The sequence below is a fragment of the Silurus aristotelis genome (assembly GCF_946808225.1).
Source record: "Silurus aristotelis genome assembly, chromosome: 6".
In the NCBI taxonomy this organism is placed as follows: domain Eukaryota; kingdom Metazoa; phylum Chordata; class Actinopteri; order Siluriformes; family Siluridae; genus Silurus; species Silurus aristotelis.
This window is the reverse complement of record NC_139579.1, coordinates 14,309,725-14,333,443: the sequence shown is the minus strand read 5'-3', so window position 1 is coordinate 14,333,443 and position 23,719 is coordinate 14,309,725. Positions and strand designations below refer to the sequence as shown.

Below are 23,719 nucleotides of genomic sequence, written 5' to 3'. Positions count from 1 at the left end.
CAGAATAACAGTCCAAGGTGATAGTTGAAATAACACACAACGAGGGCAGATGAATCCCAAAATAGAGTTCCACGAGTTCTCCGAGAACAGTAAACAAAGATACAAATATAAATCATCCTCAAGGAAGAACAAGCAGTAGGCAAAAGGTAAGAAACAAAATAAGGGAAAAGGGTCGTACACACACCAGCATTCTAAAAAAATCACACCTCAAAACATCTGAACATCTGAAGTGTGGAGTAAAATGTTCATCTCTCAGTAAAAAGAAAGCAAACAGGAAATGGGTGAGATGACTGAAGAAGTGAACTGGTAAGAGATCCATCAAGAAGAAGAAGAAGAAGAAGAAGAAGAAGAAGAAGAAGAAGAAGAAGGAGTGTATATAAAAGGAAGTCCCCTAATCCTCAGATGCTAAATGAAATAAACGTCTGGATGAAGCAGTCACTGTGGAGATCATCATGTTAAAAAAAGCATCAATAAAAGAAGTTGTGTGTCTCTGATGGCCTGCTGGTATTAATACTCGGGTCTAAAGCAGTTCTGTGAGCAGGTTCAGTAGAAGTATCTCCTGGATCGGCATTGCGTGGGGGCCGGGGGTGAGGCAGGACAGGAACAATAGGGGCTGGAGATGGAAATGTGCGTATTTAGAAAACTAGGTGACAAATAAAGAAAGAATGAGTTCACTCCTTTTTGTGCTTGTGTTTGGGAGAGGCGATGACGACGGAGTCCCTCATTACAGCTGGAAACTTTTTGGTGTCTTCAACAGAAACCAGCAACAAAGGCATGAGATTTCTGTCAGAACATGTACAAAGAATTGTGTTGTTCATTGATCAGATGTCAATACAAAAAAACACAAATGATCTCAAGAACATCTGCTCTGGAAAACACGTGAAGCAGTTTAGATTCAGTCGCTTCAGTCAAATCACATCTTCAATCGGATATTTACAGACTGTAAAATCAGGAACAGCACTAATTCAAAGAAGCTGAAATTCTCACACACACACACACACACACACACACACACACCAATACTGTACAATATTAATAGTAATATATATATATATATATATATATATATATATATATATATATATATATATATATATATATATATATATATATATATATATATATATATATAAAAATGCCTGATCTGAGTTTTGTAAGATTTTGCATGTGTTCAGTTTTTGCACTTTGAAATCTACTTTACATTTGATACAGCATAAGGTGTGGAAGGGTGAAGGTCATGCGAGAGAGAGAGAGAGAGAGAGAGAGAGAGAGAGAGAGAGAGAGAGAGGGAGAGTGAGAGAGAGAGAGAGAGAGAGGGGGGGGGGGGGAGAAAGGGGGAGAGAGAGAGAGAGAGAGAGAGAGAGAGAGAGAGAGAGAGAGAGAGAGAGAGAGAGAGAGGAAGAGTGAGAGAGAGAGGGGGGGGGAAGGGGGAGAGAGAGAGAGAGAATCATGCTGTTAAAGTAATACTATAAAGAAAAGTGTCTTCTCTTAGTAAAGAGTGATGTATGCATCATCATCATCATCATCATCATCATCATCATCATCATCATCATCATGCAGTATCTGGTTCCTGGAGATTACAGGATGCAGGATGTGTGTGTATTATATGAGAATGCGGCTGATTGTGTGAACTTTACTGAATGTATGTATTTCGTTTCTTCCACAATAAAATCTTTTTTATTTTCACTATTTATAAAGAACGGGTTTTCATCACATCATATTTGGTTTGTTTTGAGCGACTCAACAACACGGCTACTGATTTACAGAAAGACGAGTGCAGATCTCAGTCCATCTCCTCATTCAGCTCAGTGGAATCTTCTGTTGATGGACACAAAGCAGTCATGCATGAACAGATGTTTAGAAAAGTCACTCCCTATTAAATGAGCTGCAGAAATGACAGCAATGTTTACTTACAGTAGAGATGATCATTAAACTCACACACAAATATTACTGTCATTATCGTAAAAAACACTGAAGCTGTTTACATAAACGTGGTGCTTCATCACTGAGGAACCTGATTTAATAATCACTGGATCTCTTTTGCTTCTACTGTAATTGTACTGTATTTACTGTAATCATCCACACAGACACAAAATGACACATAACTATTATCATCGTTATAATCATTATAATTTTATATTACCATAAAAAATACATATACATTAAAAAGCTTTATTTATTTATTTATTTATTTATTGTGCTCTGACATTCTGCCTCTCAAATGATTCCTAGTCTTTATACTTGGGTCAATGCTGCCACCTAGCGCACAAAACATGAATATATTCTTTCTTTCTTAAATCTTTCTGTTATTTATAAAATTACATTTTACGTAAAATAAAAAATAAATAAATAAATAAAAAAACCAAACGTATATTGTTCAGTTAAATATTTTAGATATTTAGAACGCTTCAGCTGAGTCTCATATTATCACATCGAGTGAGAAATTAGAAATGCTAAAGTACTTATAAAACACAAAGTCAATACTGTCAATTATTATTAACCAAACATTATTACAGGGTATATTTATAATAAACACAAATAAGATAAAGAACAATATATAAACCTACTGTAGATACACTCGCTAACATCTTTAACATGAACACAGTAACCACATTCTCCACATTCAGCCAAACAAGAGGGAGCAGCGTGGAGCATTAAACAACATGCAAACATCAGCATGGAGGACAAACGTGTCATCTCAGCGACTCTGCATGATGGAGTTGTGGAAGTTCTGAGTGCAAAGAGGGTTGTGTACAATATCGTGTTGCATATTATTATTATTATTATTATTATTATTATTATTATTATTATTATTATTATCTCTGTGCAATGTAGTACACGGCTCAGTGCTGCCATCTGCTGCACAAACAAGGAAAAACAACCAGAATGTTTTTCTTCTTATATGTTTTATTTTCATTTTGAGTAATAATGCAATTTTCAACATTTCAGACAGTACCCAATTTAATACATTTTTTATGGTTTTATTGCTTACCAATTTTACCAGTAATGCTGCTGTTTATAGGCACCCGATATTTCATCCAAACTAGCTACATGATCAGATGTTCAGCTAAAAAGATGCTATTTCTTATGATTTAAACCACCACAAGTGACCTTTTGCCAGACCATGTGTGCTAGAAATGATTCTCAAGAGGATATTGGTAAAAAATAAAATAATAATAATAATAATAATAATAATAATAATAATGATAATAATAATAATAATAATAATAATAATAATAATAATAATAATAATAACCAATTTGCTAGCTGTCAGCCCGGTGTGTGTGTGTGTGTGTGTGTGTGTGTGTGTGTGTGTGTGTGTGTGTGTGTGTGTGTGTGTGTGTGTGTGTGTGTGTAACATGAGCTACTTTAAACTGCAGGTATTTTGTTCAGTTCTTCACAGAGGCACTCAGTGGTGCTATAAAGTTCACACAACACCAACAGCCAAAGAAATCCAGAGAGGAGTCGCCCAGTTAAAGGAATCGTGGCTTAAATACAATCATAATGAACGAGAACCAGAAAAACCGTGTTCAAGGATACATAATCTGCATATATTCTCTAATCAAATAGGAAAAGAAAAACACAGCGAACAATAAACCCATGCTATAAGCTTTAAATAGTATATGCATATAATCTTCTTACCTCATTTGATGTTACTAAAAGCTTTTCTGCCATTGATTAATTAACAGAATACATGAATTCCATATTCAAATACAGCACAATAAGAAAATACTATACAGACGTCTTTCCTCTTATGAAACCCGACAACACTACTAATTACATAAATTAATATAAAAATGTGTACTGACGAGTGGAGTGGTTTTGGCTGTTTGAGAAGAACCGTGTGTTTGGAATCTACCATGCTCACATTGTCTATCAAAAATGTTGGATGGACACGAGCGTTTATCTGAGTTTTATAATCTAGTGAGAAAGTGCATATAGAAATGATACAAACACATAAAATACAAACTCCAAAGCCATACAAGGTCATATATAAATCAATATAAACCATCGTTTTTTTTACAGTCGTATATAAATGATAGATAGAAATGCGTCTAGAAGACAGAGAGAGAACAATATACATACAGATATATTTTGCATATCTACACTATTACACTGAATCTTGTTTTCGAAGTGCTCAGCTCGATCATCTGTAGGAGATGTTGGAGATTCTGTTCATCACTGGAACTAAAGTCTTCTCTCTGACTGCATTCTCTCTGATGCTCTGAAAGCCTTCTCCTTCCACGTGCTCTTGGGTGTGGTGTCACTATCTGTAGATGTTTGCTTGACTGTAGCGCTTTTGGGGACGTGTGTGGGTTTTCTTTCCAAACATTTTCTCTCTTTTCTTTGAGAGATACACTTCCAGGTTGTCAAGGGTGCACTCGGAGTGTCACTTTTTTTATCGTCAGGTTCTCCAGCTTCCTGGCTTTGTCCTCCAGCACACCTGTATTGTATCAAGTCGTTTGAGGAACTTGTTTCTTCCTCCTCATCCTGCTCAGCTAAGGAGGTCTGGGTCATGCTGGGGTTCGGTTTCGATCGGTGCATGTGCAGACCCGATCTGATTGTAGGAATCTGAACCATCTGGATTCCTCCTATGGGGATCATGAGGCTGAGGCTGGAGCATGAAGTCTGAGGTTGAGAATGCAGAGGCAGGTGGCTGAGCACTCGCTGGCCTTCTCTGACCTTCCCATGCTTGAAGAAGAGCAACTCGGCCTGATGCTCTCTCCTCTGAGATCTAATCATCTTCTCCTGGAAAGCAAACAGAAGGACATTTGTGAGTCAGCCTGCTACATCAGCCTGGAAATGCTTCAGCACTGCTATTCTGATAGAACTGAAAACCACCTTCTTCTTTATTTCAGTGAAGATACATGAAGTAATGCCATGGATGGATTTAATCTTCTACCCCAAACCCACTTTGTGACATGAACATGCAGGTGTTTGGTTTTGTGAATAAGTAATTAAAGAGTGATGACTGCTTTCTTAATAAAGGCTCAAGTCCAAAATAACACACTGTTTACTTCTGGTATCAGTATATTTGTTTAGGAATATTTGATTTGGACAGATTTGGCAACCTAGCCCAGAAATGACTGTGTGGACAAATAAAAGCTGCCGTAGTTTTGCAGGGAATAAAATAAACTCGGCTGGAGAAGGACACATGGTACAGATATACTCTTACTAGCTAAAAACAACAAACTTAATATGAACAATGTCCTGCTTGGATCGAAAAATCCACATTTTATTCTGACTGTTTAAAAACAAGATCTAAAAGTGCAGTGTGATTTTTATTACAGGTTTTACTGAGAGATCGTCATGACAGTGAGATGTGTACAAGGTGCATGAAGTCTGAGGAACAGTCATGGTGCTGAGAAGACGTTAAACAGACTCAAGTGTTCAGTGATTCATTGTTCGAACTACCAGAAGAGCTTCTGTGAGCCTTGGCATTGATTTTATTATTGTCCTCCTTTGGTGAAGCTGAAATCAGACTCATATTTAAGGTTGAAATGAGGATGAATTTGAACTTAATCTCTTTTAAAGGAACAGTCACTGGACTGTGTTTCCTGGATGAATGTCACACGCTGTCCTGCTTAAAGAGTAAAATGGCAAGAAGCCAAAATAAGCAATCAGGAATAAAACTCACCAGCTTTCCCTTGAGATGGACCGTACTGGTTGAAGATTTTAAACAATCTCTGTTTCGGCAGGGCCTCTGTTGGACCGTCGTGCTGACCCCAAAACTGGAGCTTTGAGGACTGCTTGGAGACACGGGACATAAAGGAGAAATAGCTCGAACTGGGGACAGGTGTCTTAGTGAAAAAGGTGAGACAGGTCGGGTAGATGGGGAAAGAGAGGACTGACAGGGAGATGGAGAGAGACTAAGCATGGGAGAGGGACAGCGTAAAGGAGACGCATCTCGTCGTGGAGAGCATTGACGACCTGGAGATAAATAAGGGCCAGGAGATAGACTGCATATGGGAGAAGAAGATATCGACGCAGTGGTGGTCTCCACATAAGCCGACGTATTTGGATTCAGCTGTCTGTACTTATTTGTCTTCCCCAAGACTGTAGGGTTTGAAGCAGATTGACATCCTGGACCTTCACTACAGACAGATATTCTCACAGATGAGGCAGAGGATTGCGATGTCTCCTCATCAGCTTCCTCGATGTCATCCTCTTCATCATCCGTATCCTCAGCGTCTGAGAACTGATGCTCCTCAGCGACCTCTGGCACAGCAACACTTTCCTCAGCACCACCTAGAAAATAAGCAGCACACAATTATTTTCTTTCTTTTATTAGTTTTTATATGTTTTTTTTTTCTAGATTATCCTGAAAGCTATTGTCCACCTCCTTCTTCTGTGTCTGGCTCACACAGCACAGGTCCAGGAGTGGTGCCCTCAGGACAGCGTTTCCCATGAGCCTTGGACTTCATATGTTTGGTTAGATTCCCTGCAGAGTCAAATAAGTGAAATCCTTCAATAAAATCATACAGGTATTGAATTTATTATCTAAAAAACCTTGGATTTAGGATTAAAAATGATTAAAAATTTAAAGTGATTAAAATGTGATCTAATAAATGTCTACTTGTCTGAGTTTAGATGTCCTGAGCCTCCAGGTTTTAACCAGACCACTGCCCCAACTAATACAACTATATTAATACATGCGGTGCAGAGCAGCAGAAACGATGCTCCAGTCTCACAGTATAAACTTTAAAAGTTTGCCTTTGGTTTTGAAAGCGAAGTTGCAGTGCTGGCAGATGTAGGGTCGAGCATCAGTGTGTAGTCTGATGTGTTTCCGCAGCATGCTGGGCTTTTTACAGCGGATCCCACACTCCTCACACACATAACGACCTCTTCCACGTCCCCGCACATACACATACTCCTCACTCGACCTGTAACTAACACAACCACGTCAAGAATCATAACCAAAACTAGTGATCCGATTCATACTAATAAACTCAATTACACCATTCTTACACACACACACACACACACACACACACACACACACACACAGACACACACACACACACACACACACACACACACACACACACACACACACACTACTTCTACATTTTCACAATGGGAATAACTATATGGAATATATTTATAGAAATATATAATCTGCAGCATATTTATACATTACACACTGCACACATTAATGTTTCTTGCGTTTGCACTATTAAAATTGTGCACATTTGTTATTTATGTCTTGTTTCTTTTTGTGTCCTTTATTGTCCTTATAATTGATGTGATGGACTATAAGAGGTTTCTCAGAGTAAGAATTTCATCATATGGTATAACAGACTGTTTCATGCTACAGTACATTTCACAAGTAACTCTTAAAACACTGTAAAAGCTCCTGCAAATCTCTTTTTCCATATTAAACGTATAAAACATCAGATTTTAATAAGAACGGCTTCATAATCTGGAATTTGAAAGAAACTGCTTGTGTAAGGAAAACTGGGTTTTCTGTTCTGCACAGTTCTGGAGGTAGTTTTTAACTCCAGATCTCTAAAACACCTGTACAGACTGCTTTTAAATCTGATTTTAAAAAGGAAACAAGTATATTTGGCCAAGACCCTTCTTCTAAATGCATACACAGAGACACCCAGACACACGGACACACACTTTGACTGGGTGTCCACCTGTGGGTGTGTTCTGAGAGTCCCAAAATGGGGCCTCCACTGTACCTCAAACAGAGAACCATTTATAACGTCAAGAATTCAGGCCCCCCTCATTCGAAGCCCTTCACCACCCACACCTCCATGCTTAAACAGGGGGTGCCAGGACTGTTGCCCAGAGTCTACATAGTGTCTGTATGCCAACACAAACAACTAAGAGGGAGGGAAATCCTGCCTCAAACCAGCTGCGCTGAAAATATTACCAATTGCTGGACAAGACCACTACACCAGCTTTCTTATTAATAACAATGATAACAGTGTGCAAACTAAAAACCGTTCAGCTTTATGTCATTCTGCTGTTTATTTAGTGGTTCAAGCCCTGAAAAGCACTTCAATGTTTACCATGTAGTAAAGCTGAAAAGACCAGGCAAAGACCAGACCAGGCACTGCCATATAAACGAGCTACAGTTTCAGTTCCAATATTCCAATGTGCCTAAACATTTATGGTGTGTGTGTGTGTGTGTGTGTGTGTGTGTGTGTGTGTGTGTGTGTGTGTGTGTGTGTGTGTGTGTGTGTGTGTGTGTGTGTGCGCGTGTGTATGTGTGTGTGTTTGGGTGTTTCTGGAAAAAGTCTGATCTGACTTCATATACTATTGTGCATAAACGTAAGGCATTAGAGTTCAGAACTACTATCTCTATCTCTATCTGTGTCTGTATCTGTGTCTGTATCTGTATATGTGTCTAGGTCTGTGTCTGTATCTGTATCTGTGTCTGTGTCTGTGTCTGTATCTGTATCTGTATCTGTATCTGTGTCTGTATCTGTGTCTGTATCTGTATCTGTATCTGTGTCTGGGTCTGTGTCTGTATCTGTGTCTGTATCTGTGTCTGTATCTGTGTCTGTATCTGTGTCTGTGTCTGTATCTGTGTCTGTGTCTGTATCTGTGTCTAGGTCTGTGTCTGTATCTGTGTCTGTATCTAGGTCTGTGTCTGTGTCTGTATCTGTGTCTGTGTCTGTATCTGTGTCTGTATCTGTGTCTGTATCTGTGTCTGTATCTGTGTCTGTATCTGTGTCTAGGTCTGTGTCTGTATCTGTGTCTGTATCTAGGTCTGTATCTGTGTCTGTATCTGTATCTGTGTCTGTATCTGTGTCTATGTCTGTATATGTGTCTAGGTCTGTGTCTGTATCTGTATCTGTGTCTAGGTCTGTATCTGTGTCTAGGTCTGTATCTGTATCTGTATCTGTGTCTGTATCTGTATCTGTATCTATATCTGTGTCTGTATCTGTGTCTGTGTCTGTATCTGTGTCTGTATCTGTGTCTGTATCTGTATCTGTGTCTGTGTCTGTATCTGTGTCTGTATCTGTGTCTGTATCTGTGTCTGTATCTGTATCTGTATCTGTGTCTGTATCTGTGTCTGTATCTGTGTCTGTGTCTGTATCTGTGTCTGTATCTGTGTCTGTATCTGTATCTGTATCTGTATCTGTATCTGTATCTGTATCTGTATCTGTGTCTGTGTCTGTATCTGTATCTGTGTCTGTGTCTGTGTCTGTATCTCTGTAGAGGCCCAAATATCTGTATATGTTCTTGTACTTGGATTCGACCAAAATCTTAATTAAAAACACAGATAAAAAAGGTCTGCTGTTAAAACTTGTAATTTTTCATTAAAACAAACATAAACAAAATCTTTCCAAAATAAAGAGAATGCTGTATTGTGTAATACAGTATTTGACATTAATAGCTACCTAATAACATTTGATCAGATTTACTTCGGTTTTAAAGTTTGAGACATAACAGGAAGGTCGAAAAAGTTCACTATTACACTATTAAGCTATTATAATCTACTACAGAGATTCCACATGCTGCTGATCATCTCAATGCAATCGTTATTCATACACTAGAACACAGTAAAACATGCAGCAAAATTATTACATACAACGGAATTAAAAATAAAGGAAAATACTTTCATATGCTATCATTATAGAACTAAACTGTAATCGAATTAAACATTTTATTTACACTAATAGAAATACAATTTACATATAAAGCAGCATTTACATTCTGAAAAAGCTGAAACAGCATTTATTTTAATATTTTAATAATAATTATTTTATAATGATTTATTATATTTATCATGTATTTAAATAATCTGTATTATGGTGCAAATCATTTGAGCTGGATATACACGTCTATGTGTCTGTATGCAAAAAAAAAACAGTTAGTATAATAAATATCTAATATTATATATAATATCTAATATCTAAGTATAAGGAATATAATGAAGATTTTTATTCATTGAAGATAAACACTATACTGTAACTATTACGCTTTTATTTTGATATTAATAACAGTGTTTTGGTCAGACTCCTGGAACAAACCACTAACCACCTACACATACAGTATCAGTGTTCCTGTGTTTTAAAGACATTATCTCTTTATCCTGAATAATGTATTCATATTTGATTAAATACCTACAAAGCACAAACTTGCCATCAAAATCATGTCCTTCATGATCTCCTTCTCACGATTATCTACAGCAGCACAACACGAGGCCCTACTACTTCACCGCAGCAAAAAAATATTAGAACATTAAGACCGTCTGAGCATCTTATCAGCCCGTATGACCTCAAGAATAGGATGAGCAGCCTGCAGCCTGTCTGAATGATGAGTAAACTTCACAACGTCTGTATTAATTGTAAGATTAAGTCACTGTGGAAAATATTTAGTGCAAGAGCTCACAGTGAGGGAAAGACACAGATGGCTGCTTTCATACACAACGACAATTCGTCTGTGAAACTCATAAACCTCAAGGGCGCAGTCACAAAAACACACAAAGACCTCGATCATAAACAACTAGAAAAATGTGGAGCACCAAACAACCAGGTTCCAACCTGATTTTAAAAAAAAAGGATATCAGGAGGGTTTAGTAGATTCACCAGCTTAAAGAGTAATAATGTGTATCAGTTCTTTAAAATTCGAAAGACTATCTAAAATTACTGCTGTGCCCCTCTCTCTCTCTCTCTCTCTCTCTCTCTCTCTCTCTCTCTCTCTCTCTCTCTCTCTCTCTCTCTCTCTCTCGCTCGCTCGCTCTCTCTCTCCAGCCAGAGCTGAAGAAACCAAAATCATTTATGCAGTTTGGCATCAGCAGGGCTCTGCGGGGTCTGCAGGAGAGAGGAAGTAAACGCCAGGCTAGGTAGTTTCCTGGCTCAAGCCATGTAACAGAAGGTCTGTGTTGGCTCTGACACTAAAGCAATCTCCTGCAGCAGAGGGGGCAAGAACAACACGGCACAGCGCACTGAAATACTGGTGACCAAAGTACGGACATGACCAAAGAACACGGCGAAACAAATAGAAAAACTACAGTACTGTCTAATCATTACACACCTCTCTGAATATTCATCTGACTTTAGCAATAGCTTCTACAGAATTCCTGGACATGCTGATATTCACTCACTGAATTAATATATAATAGTTATAATATTTATGTTCATCGCCACGCAAATAATCTGCAGCATTAAAAACATGTAGAGTGTTTTCATTATCACCAACAAGACCTTTCAAACATTAGTCCTTGCTGTGACCTTGATCCTATCTGTATCAATCCCAAAATCTAATCAGTTTATCAGTCTAATACTTTTTTTACTGTACTGTGTTGCAGGTTATTTACACGTCTGACTGACCTAGAAACCGTGTTACACCATGTTCATCATGCTAGTAATAGTAAATATACACAAATATCATTATAAATGCTTTAAGAATGAAAGTGTGTCTTACCCTCCTTCACAGATTTGTACCCGGAGGATTTCACTGTTGGAGGTAGACTGTGCTTCTTCTTCTCCCTCTTCCTTTGGTGTCTTTTCACTCTTTCTCAGCTCAGCGTTCTGCATCTCTGTAGGGTCTATGGGCTGTATGGCATGTACCTATACTCGAGAGAGACACGGGCAAATTCACCAACCCTGCTCCGGGTGCCCAGGGAGACAGAGATGAGGGAATTCACTTTCAACATTTTGCAGAAAGTATTATGAGTGATTTTGACTCTAAAGACTTAGGGTCAAGGGTCAGGGTTAGGGTCGAGGGTCAGGTATAGGGTCAGGTTTAGGGTCAGGGTTAGGGTCAGGTTTAGGGTCGAGGGTCAGGTATAGGGTCAGGTTTAGGGTCAGGGTTAAGGTCAGGTTTGGGTTTAGGGTCAGGGTTAAGGTCAGATTTGGGTTTAGGGTCAGGGTTAGGGTCAGGTTTAGGGTTAGGGTCAGGTTTAGGGTCAGGGTTAAGGTCAGGTTTGGGTTTAGGGTCAGGGTTAAGGTCAGGTTTGGGTTTAGGGTCAGGGTTAGGGTCAGGTTTAAGGTCAGGTTTAGGGTTAGGGTCAGGGTCAGGTTTAGGGTAAGGGTCAGGTTTAGAGTTAGGGTCGGTCAGGGTTAGGTTAATGGTCAGGTTTAGGGTCAGGGTCAGGTTTATGGTCAGGTTCAGGGTCAGGTTTAGGGTCAGGGTCAGGTGTAGGGTCAGGTTTAGGGTTAGGGTCGTAAAGAACACCAAAATCTACCGTTCCTTGCCACTAAGAAAGATACATACTGTATACCCTCAAATGTACATCTTTTGTTCCTTTAGTACCTACAACATATTTTACCTTGAAAGGTGTGTGGAATGTAGTATTAAAGCGTTTCTCTAAATTCTAAACACAGGGAGAACAATGACCTTAAACGATCACCTGACAGGAAACACAAATCATGATTCCAGGTGGAAGGTAAATCTAAAAGTACAAAAAATGTACCAATCTATCAACATGGAAACCTTATAAAAAAAATGTATACACTGATCTACATTTCTACACACTTAGTTTAATGAGCCAACAAGGTGATATAATACAATATATGGCCAAAATCTTTGTGGACACCTGCCTATCCAGCCCACGTGTGGACCTTCCTTAAAGTGTTTCCACAAAGTTCACAAAGAACTGAATTTGCCTGTACAGAACTCTGAGATATAAACACATCTGAAATAAAATTGAATGCTGAATTTCTCATTTAAAACCCAACTTAACCAAAACCTCACCAAAGCCACGCTTCAACATTTAGAGAAAAACCTTCCCAGAAGAGTGAAGGTTATTAAAACAGCCGATTAGGAACTGTCTCTGAAATAAAATGTTCGAAAATCTCATATGTGTCCACAATCAATTGGCTATACAGTGTATAGTGTATTTTCTCAAACGTCTCATGCATAGTGCTTCATCCTGGTGTTTCTACATTTACCTCAGCCTCTTTGTGATCCCTGGTGTCAGGTGCTGCAGGATTTTCCACTGTGGCTGGAGACATCGCTGCTGTGGTGTAGGTGAAAGGTGTATGTCTTTGCTTGCAGTACACTAGAGAAAGTACATCTTTGCTTGTTAACCCTGGAGGGTTCGGATTCCGAGAACTTATGCACCAAGTAGAATAAACTGAGTTCTGCTTCTCATCTTGGGCAGATGGGTTGGGTTTCACGTAGTTTAGATAGCACCAGCTAATTGCAAGATTTGTGTCAAGAGAAGTATAGGGAGTCTCTTCTTTGTTTACGGGGACTATAATATTGTCAGTACACAGCTGAGAGTCCACTTTTTTGATGGAAATTAAACTAGTTTTATTGCTCTGGGCATGGTCCACGTTCTCCTCCTCTTCCTTCACTCGTTTCTGTTGTTGACCATCAGGGGTGAGTTCTACACTGCTTGTTGGAGACAGTACCCTTTTATTTCCTCCTGCACTGGAGGATTTGGATCCCTCAGGTACTTGATCTTTAAAATCAAACCTAGATCCTAGAGATTCTAATCTTAAACCAGAGCAGCAAGGATCCTGAGGTGTTGCAACAACTGTTCGTGAGAGAGTAGTGTAAACAGAATTGGCATGGGAAGGTAAATCTGAATAAAGGCGAACAGGCACAATGTGCATCTCAGGAGGACTCAGAAGCTCTCGGCTTGGAGTAATATCAAGATGGGGATGGTAAGGATGATAATTGGAGGTTGACTGCTCAACATCATCCTCTAAAGGAATCTTAAGCTTAAGCCCTGAGGATACTGAGTAGTAGTGAGCTCGTGCAGCACCTGACAGGCAGTGCAGATCCAGGACTGTGTGATCATCTGTGTGAGTCAGTGCAGTTGAAGCAGTGATGGGTTTATGAGAGAATGAGGAGCATGCTGTATTGCTGAAAGACACATTACACAATGAAGAAGGCACAAAGGAATGAGATGTGTCAGGACTCTGTCCAGAGGAAATGCTTGCATTTGGAGACATGGTATTAGCACAAAAACTTGGCTTTGGTGGTGGATCTTCTTCTTCTGGCTCTCTTACTGCGGAATGTTTCATCAGGAGGCATTTGCGCCTTTCCCTCCATCCTGCAGGTGTTCGCTCAGGGGATAAACAGCTGTAATCAAATGACTTACTTCTGGTCTCCACGATGGGGTTTGTCTGCTGAGGTATATGTGGTGCTTGCTCAGATGCAGACCGTTGCATTTCTCTGTGAGGGTGGTGAGTACTTGAGATTGGTAAAGTATGAGGAGCTCTTGACCTTCTGGACACTGTGTCAATATCACTTTTTAGAGATTCTTCAAGTAATGTGGAATGACTATACCGGTGAGTGTCTTGACTTGGACTATGAGGTACAGATATTGATTCAAAGCTTGACTCTCCAGACGACTGAGTGGCCTCTGCAAGACGAAGTCTTTTCTTTTTTGGGGGTAACTTCTCAATGGGAAGCTGGGCCAGGGTTGGACTTCTCTGAGGCCATTGAAAGTCTTCAACTTTTTTCGGCTCTTTAGTTTCAGACACATCTGGAGGGAGCGGCACTGTAATGTTGATATTTGTTTCTTCTGTTACTCGAATCTCTGGTATTTGAACATTGTGTTGGCGAATGAGTTTACGGAAGTTTGGTTTTGATGTCTGCTCCTTTACCGAAATGTGAGATGAAGATTCTTGTTTGTTAAATAAACTAGTGTGTTGTATCACTGATACTCCTTTTAGAGTGTTCTTCTCCTGTGCCTGCAATGACAAAACAGACTTTATGGTGGGCTTTACACATGTTGCAGTATATCCTTGTGATGTTGTAAAGGTAGATGACAAGGCAGCTTCTGGTAAGGCAGGATCATCAAGTTCTAGACTCTCCTCCTTCCTCCTTTTTCTTACTGCTAAGCCACCAACTCTGGTTTTATGAATTGTTCCATGCTCTTCAGCTTGACATGCAGGAATCTCAAGTTGGTGAGGTGGCTGAGCAGGACACTGGTGGTGCTTGTGTGTTTTATATTTTTCCCAATTGTTGCAAGCAAGTCCACATGCTTCACACTCAAATGGTTCTAGATGTTTTGGCTTGCAGTCAGACACCATCGAAACTGAGGTATGAAATGGTGAGCTGGAACAAGGTTGTTCCTCAGGACTAATTTCAGCACCAATAGGTAATTCAATTGCAGGCTGGCGCCTGAGCATGCCATGCCGCCTGCTCTGAGCTGGTTGTTCATCAAATGATTGGCTGTGACAAAAGTTTTGTGAGGCAGCAGCAGACTCAATGCTTGCATCCGATGGTAATGATTGACTTCTTAATAAAGGACCAGCTGACAGGTCAGACGGTTGACTGACACTGGTGGAGTGTTGTTGAAATTTCTCACAAGGTACACCAAGAGTGATGGACCCACTGCTCTTTGAACTAAGATCTATCTCTTTTGCTCGACGAAGAATTGTATCTTTAGAAAGAGAGGACTCTGTGCTGCTCCGCCTAGAAAGAGAAAACCTTCTGGGTTTGACACTATCAATTTTGCTTGTGTCCACGACTGCTTCGTTTATGGTGATGAGTTTGGTGATGTGATCTATTACTTGCTTTTTAGGCACTGAGAAAGGGATGCTCCTCCCCTCTTGTTCTGCAGATTGTTCATCCTGTTGATGGACTGTTCTCTGTAAATGACCGAGACGGCCAAATTTTCCAAGAATAACTTCAGCATAACTTTTGGCACTTGTGTTTGGCAGACTGTCTTGAGTGACTTCGGTGCTCTCAGATCGAGAGAAATAGCCTGATTCTGTGCTGCCTTTGCTGCCTATACCAAATGATGATGAAGTCTCATCAGATGAGCCCACAGGAGCTCGTCTACCTTTGCTTAGCCTCATAGCTAGTCTCTTTTTGACGGCATGAGAGTATTCTAACCCCTGTGACTGCCCTTCGGGGGAAATTTCTGTGCGAGAATTCCTTGGGGAGATGATCATCTCTTGATTTTTGAGAGTGAGAGATGTAGATAGCTGACTGGTGTCTTCGTCTGATTCTGTAACTGGCTCATCATGACAACTCGTGCCAGGTCCCTGTCTACCTAAGGCCATACCAGCTTTTACCTTATGTGTGTGTGACTTACGGTGCTTGTAAAGATTACTCTTCGTCTTAAAAGAAAAACCACATGGTGCACAAGGGTAAGGCCTTTCTCCAGTGTGGGAACGTATGTGTTTCTGTAGTACACTGGGCTTGGCACATGCACGACCACAGTAGGTGCAAACATACTTTCCTGGCTTCTGAGGTTTACGCTCACGTTTTTGTTTGGGTGTGCTTTCACGCCCCTCCGCAGAACTCTGCATTGACACAGATGAAGTTGAAGTCCCAGGACATTTATCTGAAACATCCATATCTTCAGAACTTCTAGAAGCCCATTCTGACTTCGACACTTTGAGAGAATCTGCTTCTTGAACATTTCTTTTCTGAAGTCGGAGACGCTTTCTTTCATTACGAAGTCTTTTTGTCTGTCTGGAATGAGGTGGTCCATGTTCATGCTGGGAGGGAGCTGTGGTTGCTTTTGGGTTGTTAAGACAAGACTCATGTTGAGGTTCATAAAGGGGTTCTTGTCCTCCTGACTGCTCCCCAGTGCTCAGTTGTCTATGTGAGACCTCCATAAAATGTGGAAAGGGCCTCTGGTAAGAATGCCACGCCTAAAGACTATCACACAATCCTTAGATAAAGTAGATTCATTACGAACACAATATGACCAAAGAGGAGCATCGTTTCCTGGGACCTCAAAGAACTAGAAATAGAAATTGAGCAACAATTGATGAACTTTAATGAATGATAAAAGTCAAGCTGATGGAATTTCAGAATCAGAATGTCCTGTTTAAATATTGTTCTTGGTACTTGTGTCCTCTGTTTCAATAAATATAAAAAGCTTTTCTTCGTGCAAATGATGTGTTCTGTAATAAACAACAAAGAGAGAAATAAGTAAGGAGGCTTGATAAACATATAGATAGATAGATAGATAGATAGATAGATAGATAGATAGATAGATAGATAGATAGATAGATAGATAGATAGATAGATAGATAGATAGATAGATAGATAGATAGATAGATAGATAGATAGATAGATAGATAGATAGATAGATCTTTGTCATTGCATAAAGCAGGTACACAGCAACGAAATGCAGTTTAGCATCTAGCAAATAGCAGCAATTGTGCAAAATTGAGAAGTGCAGATAAATATGAAAACGTATATAGTAAATAAATATAAAGGCTATAATGCTATTGCTAATAGACAAACCTACAATGCATACACTTCCATGTTCAGGTACTTAGCTACAGTTTTACTACAAAGTTAATGAGGTACACCTGAATATTTCTAAGTTCAAAATGTCTTGTTTGTAACTCATCTCTCACTAAGAACAATTTGTGATCCATCATCTACAATATACAGGGAAAGACGGCATTTATGAAACATGTATTTCAAATACGTTTTTCAAATATAAAACAGGATTTTTTCATTTGTATTCGAGAGGGTTGAGGAACATGAACCCTAATTGAAGTAGCTGTTTAGTGGGATCATGATTTTGCAAACCATTTTGCATGAATGACTGCTGACACATAATATATTATATTTATGATTAACATTTAAATGATTAATGAGTTAGAAACTAGTTGATTCGAATGCAGATGCCTTCAGTCGTCTTCTTCTGAATGACCTGTTTGACATTGACTCAAATTTACTGATGTAAAGCAGCTCTTCGTTACCAAACAGCAAATAACTCAATTAGGATACAATAATGAGTCTTTCACAAACTGTTCAACATGAAACTCTTTAAAACTGATCTTCATGTAGGAGATCACAGGGATGTTGTATGTGAATATTTGATCAGTTAACTGGTTGCATGTGTCAGATTTATTGCGTGACTCCTCCAGAGAAAAGCAGCTGCTATCAAACATTGTTTGCTTAATCAACTAAGTCAGTGTGATGGTAAAGAACAGATCAAACAGACCAATTGATGGAATGTTTTGCGAGGAAATTTTGTGCTCCATTGTAAAAGTTTTTTTTTTTGCATTTTTAAACAGTAGTTTATTTTGATACACGGTGTGGCAACTGTATATTGCAGTTTAATTTGATACACTTAAAGTTGATGTATTTGTAATTTTATTTAAATATATATATATATATTCTTATGTATCTTTGCCCGACCCTGATAATGTCCATTAGTGATGACTAGAGTCCTTTTTCACATTATCCTCTCTCGTCCTATAGCTCTGTATCACAGACTAAACACTTTAAGGTGTTTTACAACTTTAACAGTCCTGCTGCAACAGATACACTCACACCATCAATGCCACTAACATAATCAATGTTACTGCTGTGCTGAAAGTGACCACTGCCCTATAATAACAGCTCAGCAGATGTCCTGTGGTGGTCTATTTTCAGTGATGGAGTGGAGATTGCTCATAAATTTAATGGGCTATATTCAGCATAGCCTTCATTTTTCTAACAGAATTCTTCACTGCCCATCCAAAATAAAGTCACCACCTGGATTTAACTAAGCAAAAAGGTCAGAGCCTCCCATTGGATAATTACTTCATGGATGATTATGTTTCAGCTGGCAACAAGTTATTTAACCCAAACTGATGCAGTGAGTAGCTTCTCATTTCTTAAACAACCATGTCAGAAGGTCGTGGAAAAGATATTAATCTGTTTCAGAAGGGTTAAATTATTGGCCTGCATCAAGCAAAAAAAAACATCAAAGGAAAATGCTGAAACTACTAAAATTGGGTTAAGAACTTCTGAATATGTGTATATTCGAAGTTTGGGTATATGAACCTAAAATACAAACATTTGCCAAAAAAACATTGTTAACTCCTATTTTTCATATTTTTCATATTTTTTCTGTTGCTTCTGTTGAAAGTTTATATTTGTAAAACACTTCATTCATCACATTAAGAGCCACAGTTCCTCAACAATTTGAGACATTTTACCTGGTCGAGGAGAAGTTCATACATGAGACTAATAAACGTTTTCTCACTATCATTATTGCAGTATTCACAGTATCCAAGCATCTTCTCACACGAACCAGCTGGCACCAGTGCCCACGCTTTGCTGCAGGGGTGGAAAGGTGTGGAACCATATGGGATCCTGCTGGTAATGCAAATCTTTGCCAGTAGTGCATTCCAGACTTGTTATGCTGAGTATATCGAGCCTAGCTGAACAAAACTATTCTAGTGTTCACAGCTTTGTCTGGCCTTTTTGATTTTAGTCTCAATTTAATTGTTCATTACTGTTATTACCAAAAGACACTGAGTTCTCAGATTAGATTATTTTAATACACTACATGGCCAAAAATGCTAAATGTATGCCAGAGCATGAAGCCTATATGTGGACCTTCACCAAATATTTGGCAGAAAGCTGAAGAATATTCTAGAATGGCTTTGTATGCTGTAAAATTATGAATAATCATTATAATTAAATAATCAAATAATTATTATTAAGTAATTATTATAAAGCCAACCTGTAAAAACACTCAGCTCTCAGAACTTCTGCCCTGCCAATAAGAACTACAATACTACTGCCATATGTATACCAGACTGTGTTCCATGGAATGAGAAGAATCTCAAAAGTTTACCTGGTATTTATTTGATTTTTAAAAAGCAAACAGCCAAACCAAATAGTCTTTACTATAATCTAAAGACTTACCAGGGTAAGGTGTCTTGGGTATAAATTGGATGACAACAGACGTCTGGTTGAGTTTTTTTGGGCGGACGGAGTCTGTCCGTCATTTCCAGCCTAGCATGTAATAAAAATAAAAAGTAAAAGAAATCAGGGTTGATTCACACGTTTATTTGTCTGATCACCAGCTCCTATGTAGAGTTAAATTCATTGTCCATTATTTTATTTTATTATATACACAATTTAATTCTCCAATCTGATTGGTCAGAAGGCTGCACAAATCAAAACAGTAGTTCTGGCTCTCACTTAAACAACTGCATTATAGAAATTTGCTTGTTGTCATGTTGTTGCATTATACACAGGGACTTGTCAGGGTGGATCTCACACTCATATTAAATGTTTTGTTTTATTACTTAAAAAAAAAAAAACTGCTAAAAACACAGTTACATCTCATTCCACATTTAGTACTATCATCTCCAGGGTCTAGGGTTAGGGTTAGTAACTCACTGTTTCTGCCTGTTTGTGTCCAGACAAGTCTGATTTATTTTTCACAGTTTGGGATCTGCTACATTATTTACAGAAACCAGAGAACCAACGTTCTGGTTCGCTCGGGTTCTTTATGCACTGAGTCAGATAGTTGGTGGCTGAATTTTAGAATTGTGAAGATAATTCCAAACCTGAAGCGTGTGTCTCTCTCTCTCTACACCACTGTGCTTCTGTATAATACAGTTTGACTATAATAAGTACAGATGTTTACAATAAACAGACCTGCAGCATCGAGTGCTGGACAAAATGTACTTTCACAAGAGTGTTGCAGTTTGATGAGTCAGATGAGACTAGAAAATGTTCAAATCATGATTAAAATATGGTTTCAATCCTCTTTTACTTTAACACACAGTGACATCGAGCTCTTTTAAGCTGCCAGTGAGACACCATTTCTAATCATAATGTGTCTTGAAATGCCAGTGTGGACCTGAGCAGGTGGAACTTGCAGGTTTTTATAACAAACAATAAATAAAATGTAGTTAACATAAAATTATTGGTTGTTTGAGAGACGCTCTAAATGCACTTCTTCCTAAAAAAAAAAAAAAAATTTAATCTTAATTTAAAACTAAATATTATTTTAATCTTGCAGGTGACAAAAGAAGCATTTTAAAAGCATATCTATCTATCTATCTATCTATCTATCTATCTATCTATCTATCTATCTATCTATCTATCTATCTATCTATCTGACACAAACTTGATCTCATAGCTGTAAATACAGTAAGACATTGCATTAAAAGTTTAAATGACTCTCAAATCCACTTCAAAATAAACATTTTCGTTTGCTACCAAATGGAAATCGGTCACCACCAGTTGTGGGGAAAAGCACAGCTTAGTGTAGAGTATACAGAAAGTCTGCATGCTGTTTGAACTGCACTAATAAGAGAAATGGATGGATATTTCAGAGATGGTCTGTTTGTGCAGGTGGAAAGTTGGAAGCGAAACAGAAGGCATGACTGTTCTTCACACATGTTCTTGATTAGGAGTCAGAAATATCACCTGACTCAAAATGTGTTATGAAGCCTCACAGTAGAAATAGATGAAAGTCTGCAAAGGTCACCTGCTCGGCATTGACTTTCTTCTTCATGGGATATGGTGGATATCATCAGGGCATAGAGGATAAAGATTTAGGTTTTAATGCTAGTGAGGTTATATTGGACAAAATGCAAATATGCTCTACAGAAAAGTAAAACCGTACAAGTTCAATCACAAACACAGGACCTGGTGCACAAGGTCAAGGCTAAATGGCACTCAATCCCTAAAGACACATGAGAAGTTTGTATTGGAGATAAATAATCCAAAATGATGGCATTTAATAAAACCATGCATGTCCTTCAATATGGTTAATCAGTTATAAAAAAAAAAAGAACATGGTGCTTTTTGGAAATCTCATCAATCTCGCTCCTTCTCTCCTTCACTAATGGGCACCCAATGGTTGTTCCTATGGCAACGGCCCTAAACCATGCGGCGGCAGATGGAAGCAGAGCTGGAGGGCTAAATTTATCTCACAGCATCCTCGCTGACTACACAGAGAGAATGTAGAACCCTCAGTCACCACCACCACCACCTTTCTTTCACTTCCCTCATCTTCGCCAACTATAAAATGACCAACACACAACAACCTTATCAGATCCTAATCCTAATCTAATCCCAAACACCAGCGCCTTCAGAGTGCATTAAGAAGAATGAATTAATGATTTATCAAAATAAATAAACTCGATCTTTTGGACTGTTTTTCCCATCAGGTGTAACCGTTTTTTCATAATACATCTGCATTCATGACACTTCTGATGTAGATGTCTAGAAAATAATCATCTTTTAAAGCAATTAAATTAATAAGAGCCGTGGTGAACATCTCTAACAGATACACAATGTGAAACCAGCACAATGTGTGCAAACAAACAGCTGATGTCATTGCCGAAGAAACAGAATAAATTCTGCCTCCTGCACTGCAGACGGTCGCGCGCTCCTCCTGCAGCTCGGAGATCTTCTCACAGACGCACCATTAACAAGGAGCTTCATCAGCAGCATGCCAGTGTCGATTCCTCGGGAGACAAAACCCCTGTGCTGACATTAACCAGTATCTCAGTGCATGCACACACACACACACACACACACACACACACACACACACACACACGCACGCACGCGCGCACGCGCACACACGCACGCACGCACACACACATGCGCAGCGGACAAACCTCCAGTCGCCCCAGGACTCATTCAGCAAACGAGAGTGTGAGGAGAGCAGGATAGAGGGAGAGACTGAGAGAAGCAGACAGTCAGTCCATTCATCTTTTTCTGCTGCCTCTCCGACACGCACCGCTCGCGCCACACATGACAAAACCGCACAGAACCTCCACGCGCACAAACCGTACCGTGACTCAGTAGAACCGACAATCACGCGCTCCACAGTTCAACATAATCTCCTTCAAGAGCGAGCAGACTAACAAAGAATGATGCAGAACGAGCCTCAATGAGCTCACACGAGGGTGGGCTGCAGACCATCACAATATCTCCAACACGAGCAACATTTATCAGCGTTATTATTACTATTATTATTATTATTATTATTATTGTTATTATTATTATTATTACCAGGAAAAAAACAGCAGGATCTCTTCTTTCTCCAGCCTGGGTAAAGTCTCAGGTCGGTGTGGCTTTGAATGAGCAGAAGAGAACAGAGGAGTAGCAGAGAGATAGAGAGAGAGAGAGAGAGAGAGAGAGAGAGAGAGAGAGAGAGAGAGAGAGAGAGAGAGAGAGAGAGAGAGAGAGAGAGAGAGAGGCAGAATGAAATCGAGAGGAAATGTATGAATGAGCCAGTGCGGCTAGGAGGCAGAGAGAAGGTGAGATGAATGTCTGCATACACCGAGTTTACAGGTGACATAATATCCTGCAGTTCATTTTCCAGTAATCAATAATAATAATAATAATAATAATAATAATAATAATAATAATAATAATAATAAAATGTCAGACTCCTACAGTCGATCTGATATTTTACGTCTCATTAGTGTGCGCGTGATGTTTCCTCAGACCGCACACACATTCATTCAGAAAAAACGGAAAGCTGCGGTTTTTTTCTCCTGTAGTGACGACATTCTGAACGGCGTTTCTCTCGCTTTCATCAGCACTCAGTCAGAGGCAGGATGGAAAGAATCAGGTCGCAGGTGGAAAAAAAAGGGAGAGGGAGCTCTGGTTAGAGTGGCTCTGGAGAACGTCCACATTTCATTGCCTGGCTTTCCAGACGTGCCATGCTCCAGCTGCAAGAAGCCCAAACACTCTGACATCACCCACAGTGTGTTTTTCCATTCGCAACTTTTAGGCGAGTGTGTGCATGTGTGGAAGGAGGGAGAACCAGGGTGAGGAGCTGGATCTCTTATACAAAACAAATAACTACAACAATGTGAGGAGACTCAGACATCTTAAATGTCTTCTGATGATCTCAGATTTCATTCCACTCCATTTCACTTCAACCAACACTTTCAGGTGCACATTTATAGAGTCTGCATGGAGCGAGAAGAAGAAGCATTTAACAAAAACAAGCAAAATTCAGCAGAAAAGCAACCAGGTCAGTGTGTGCAGAGAAAACACACCCACCCACACACCCACACCCACCCACACACCCACACACCCACACACACCCACACACCCACACACA

The 23,719-nt window shown here is 39.3% G+C and overlaps 2 protein-coding genes across 3 annotated transcripts in view; both read right to left on the bottom strand.

Moving 5' to 3' along the window:
* Nucleotides 1-23,719, bottom strand: part of phactr4a (phosphatase and actin regulator 4a) — a 136,037-nt gene that overhangs the window by 67,103 nt on the left and 45,215 nt on the right. The gene's annotated exons all lie outside the window — the stretch shown is intronic.
* hivep3a (HIVEP zinc finger 3a) overlaps nt 2,890-23,719 on the bottom strand; it is a 32,081-nt gene continuing 11,251 nt past the window's right edge. Inside the window, exons 2-7 of one of the 2 annotated variants that reach the window (XM_083543163.1) lie at nt 12,858-16,784; nt 11,389-11,534; nt 6,715-6,890; nt 6,341-6,442; nt 5,639-6,249; nt 2,890-4,749 (exon numbers count right to left, since the gene is read on the bottom strand). In XM_083543163.1, the coding sequence (XP_083399289.1) occupies nt 4,189-4,749; nt 5,639-6,249; nt 6,341-6,442; nt 6,715-6,890; nt 11,389-11,534; nt 12,858-16,493 (5,232 nt within the window). In that variant the 5' untranslated portion in view covers nt 16,494-16,784 and the 3' untranslated portion in view covers nt 2,890-4,188. Of the gene's footprint in view, nt 4,750-5,638; nt 6,250-6,340; nt 6,443-6,714; nt 6,891-11,388; nt 11,535-12,857; nt 16,785-23,719 lie in introns of those variants that run through there. The other variant, XM_083543164.1, reaches the window with a different exon arrangement.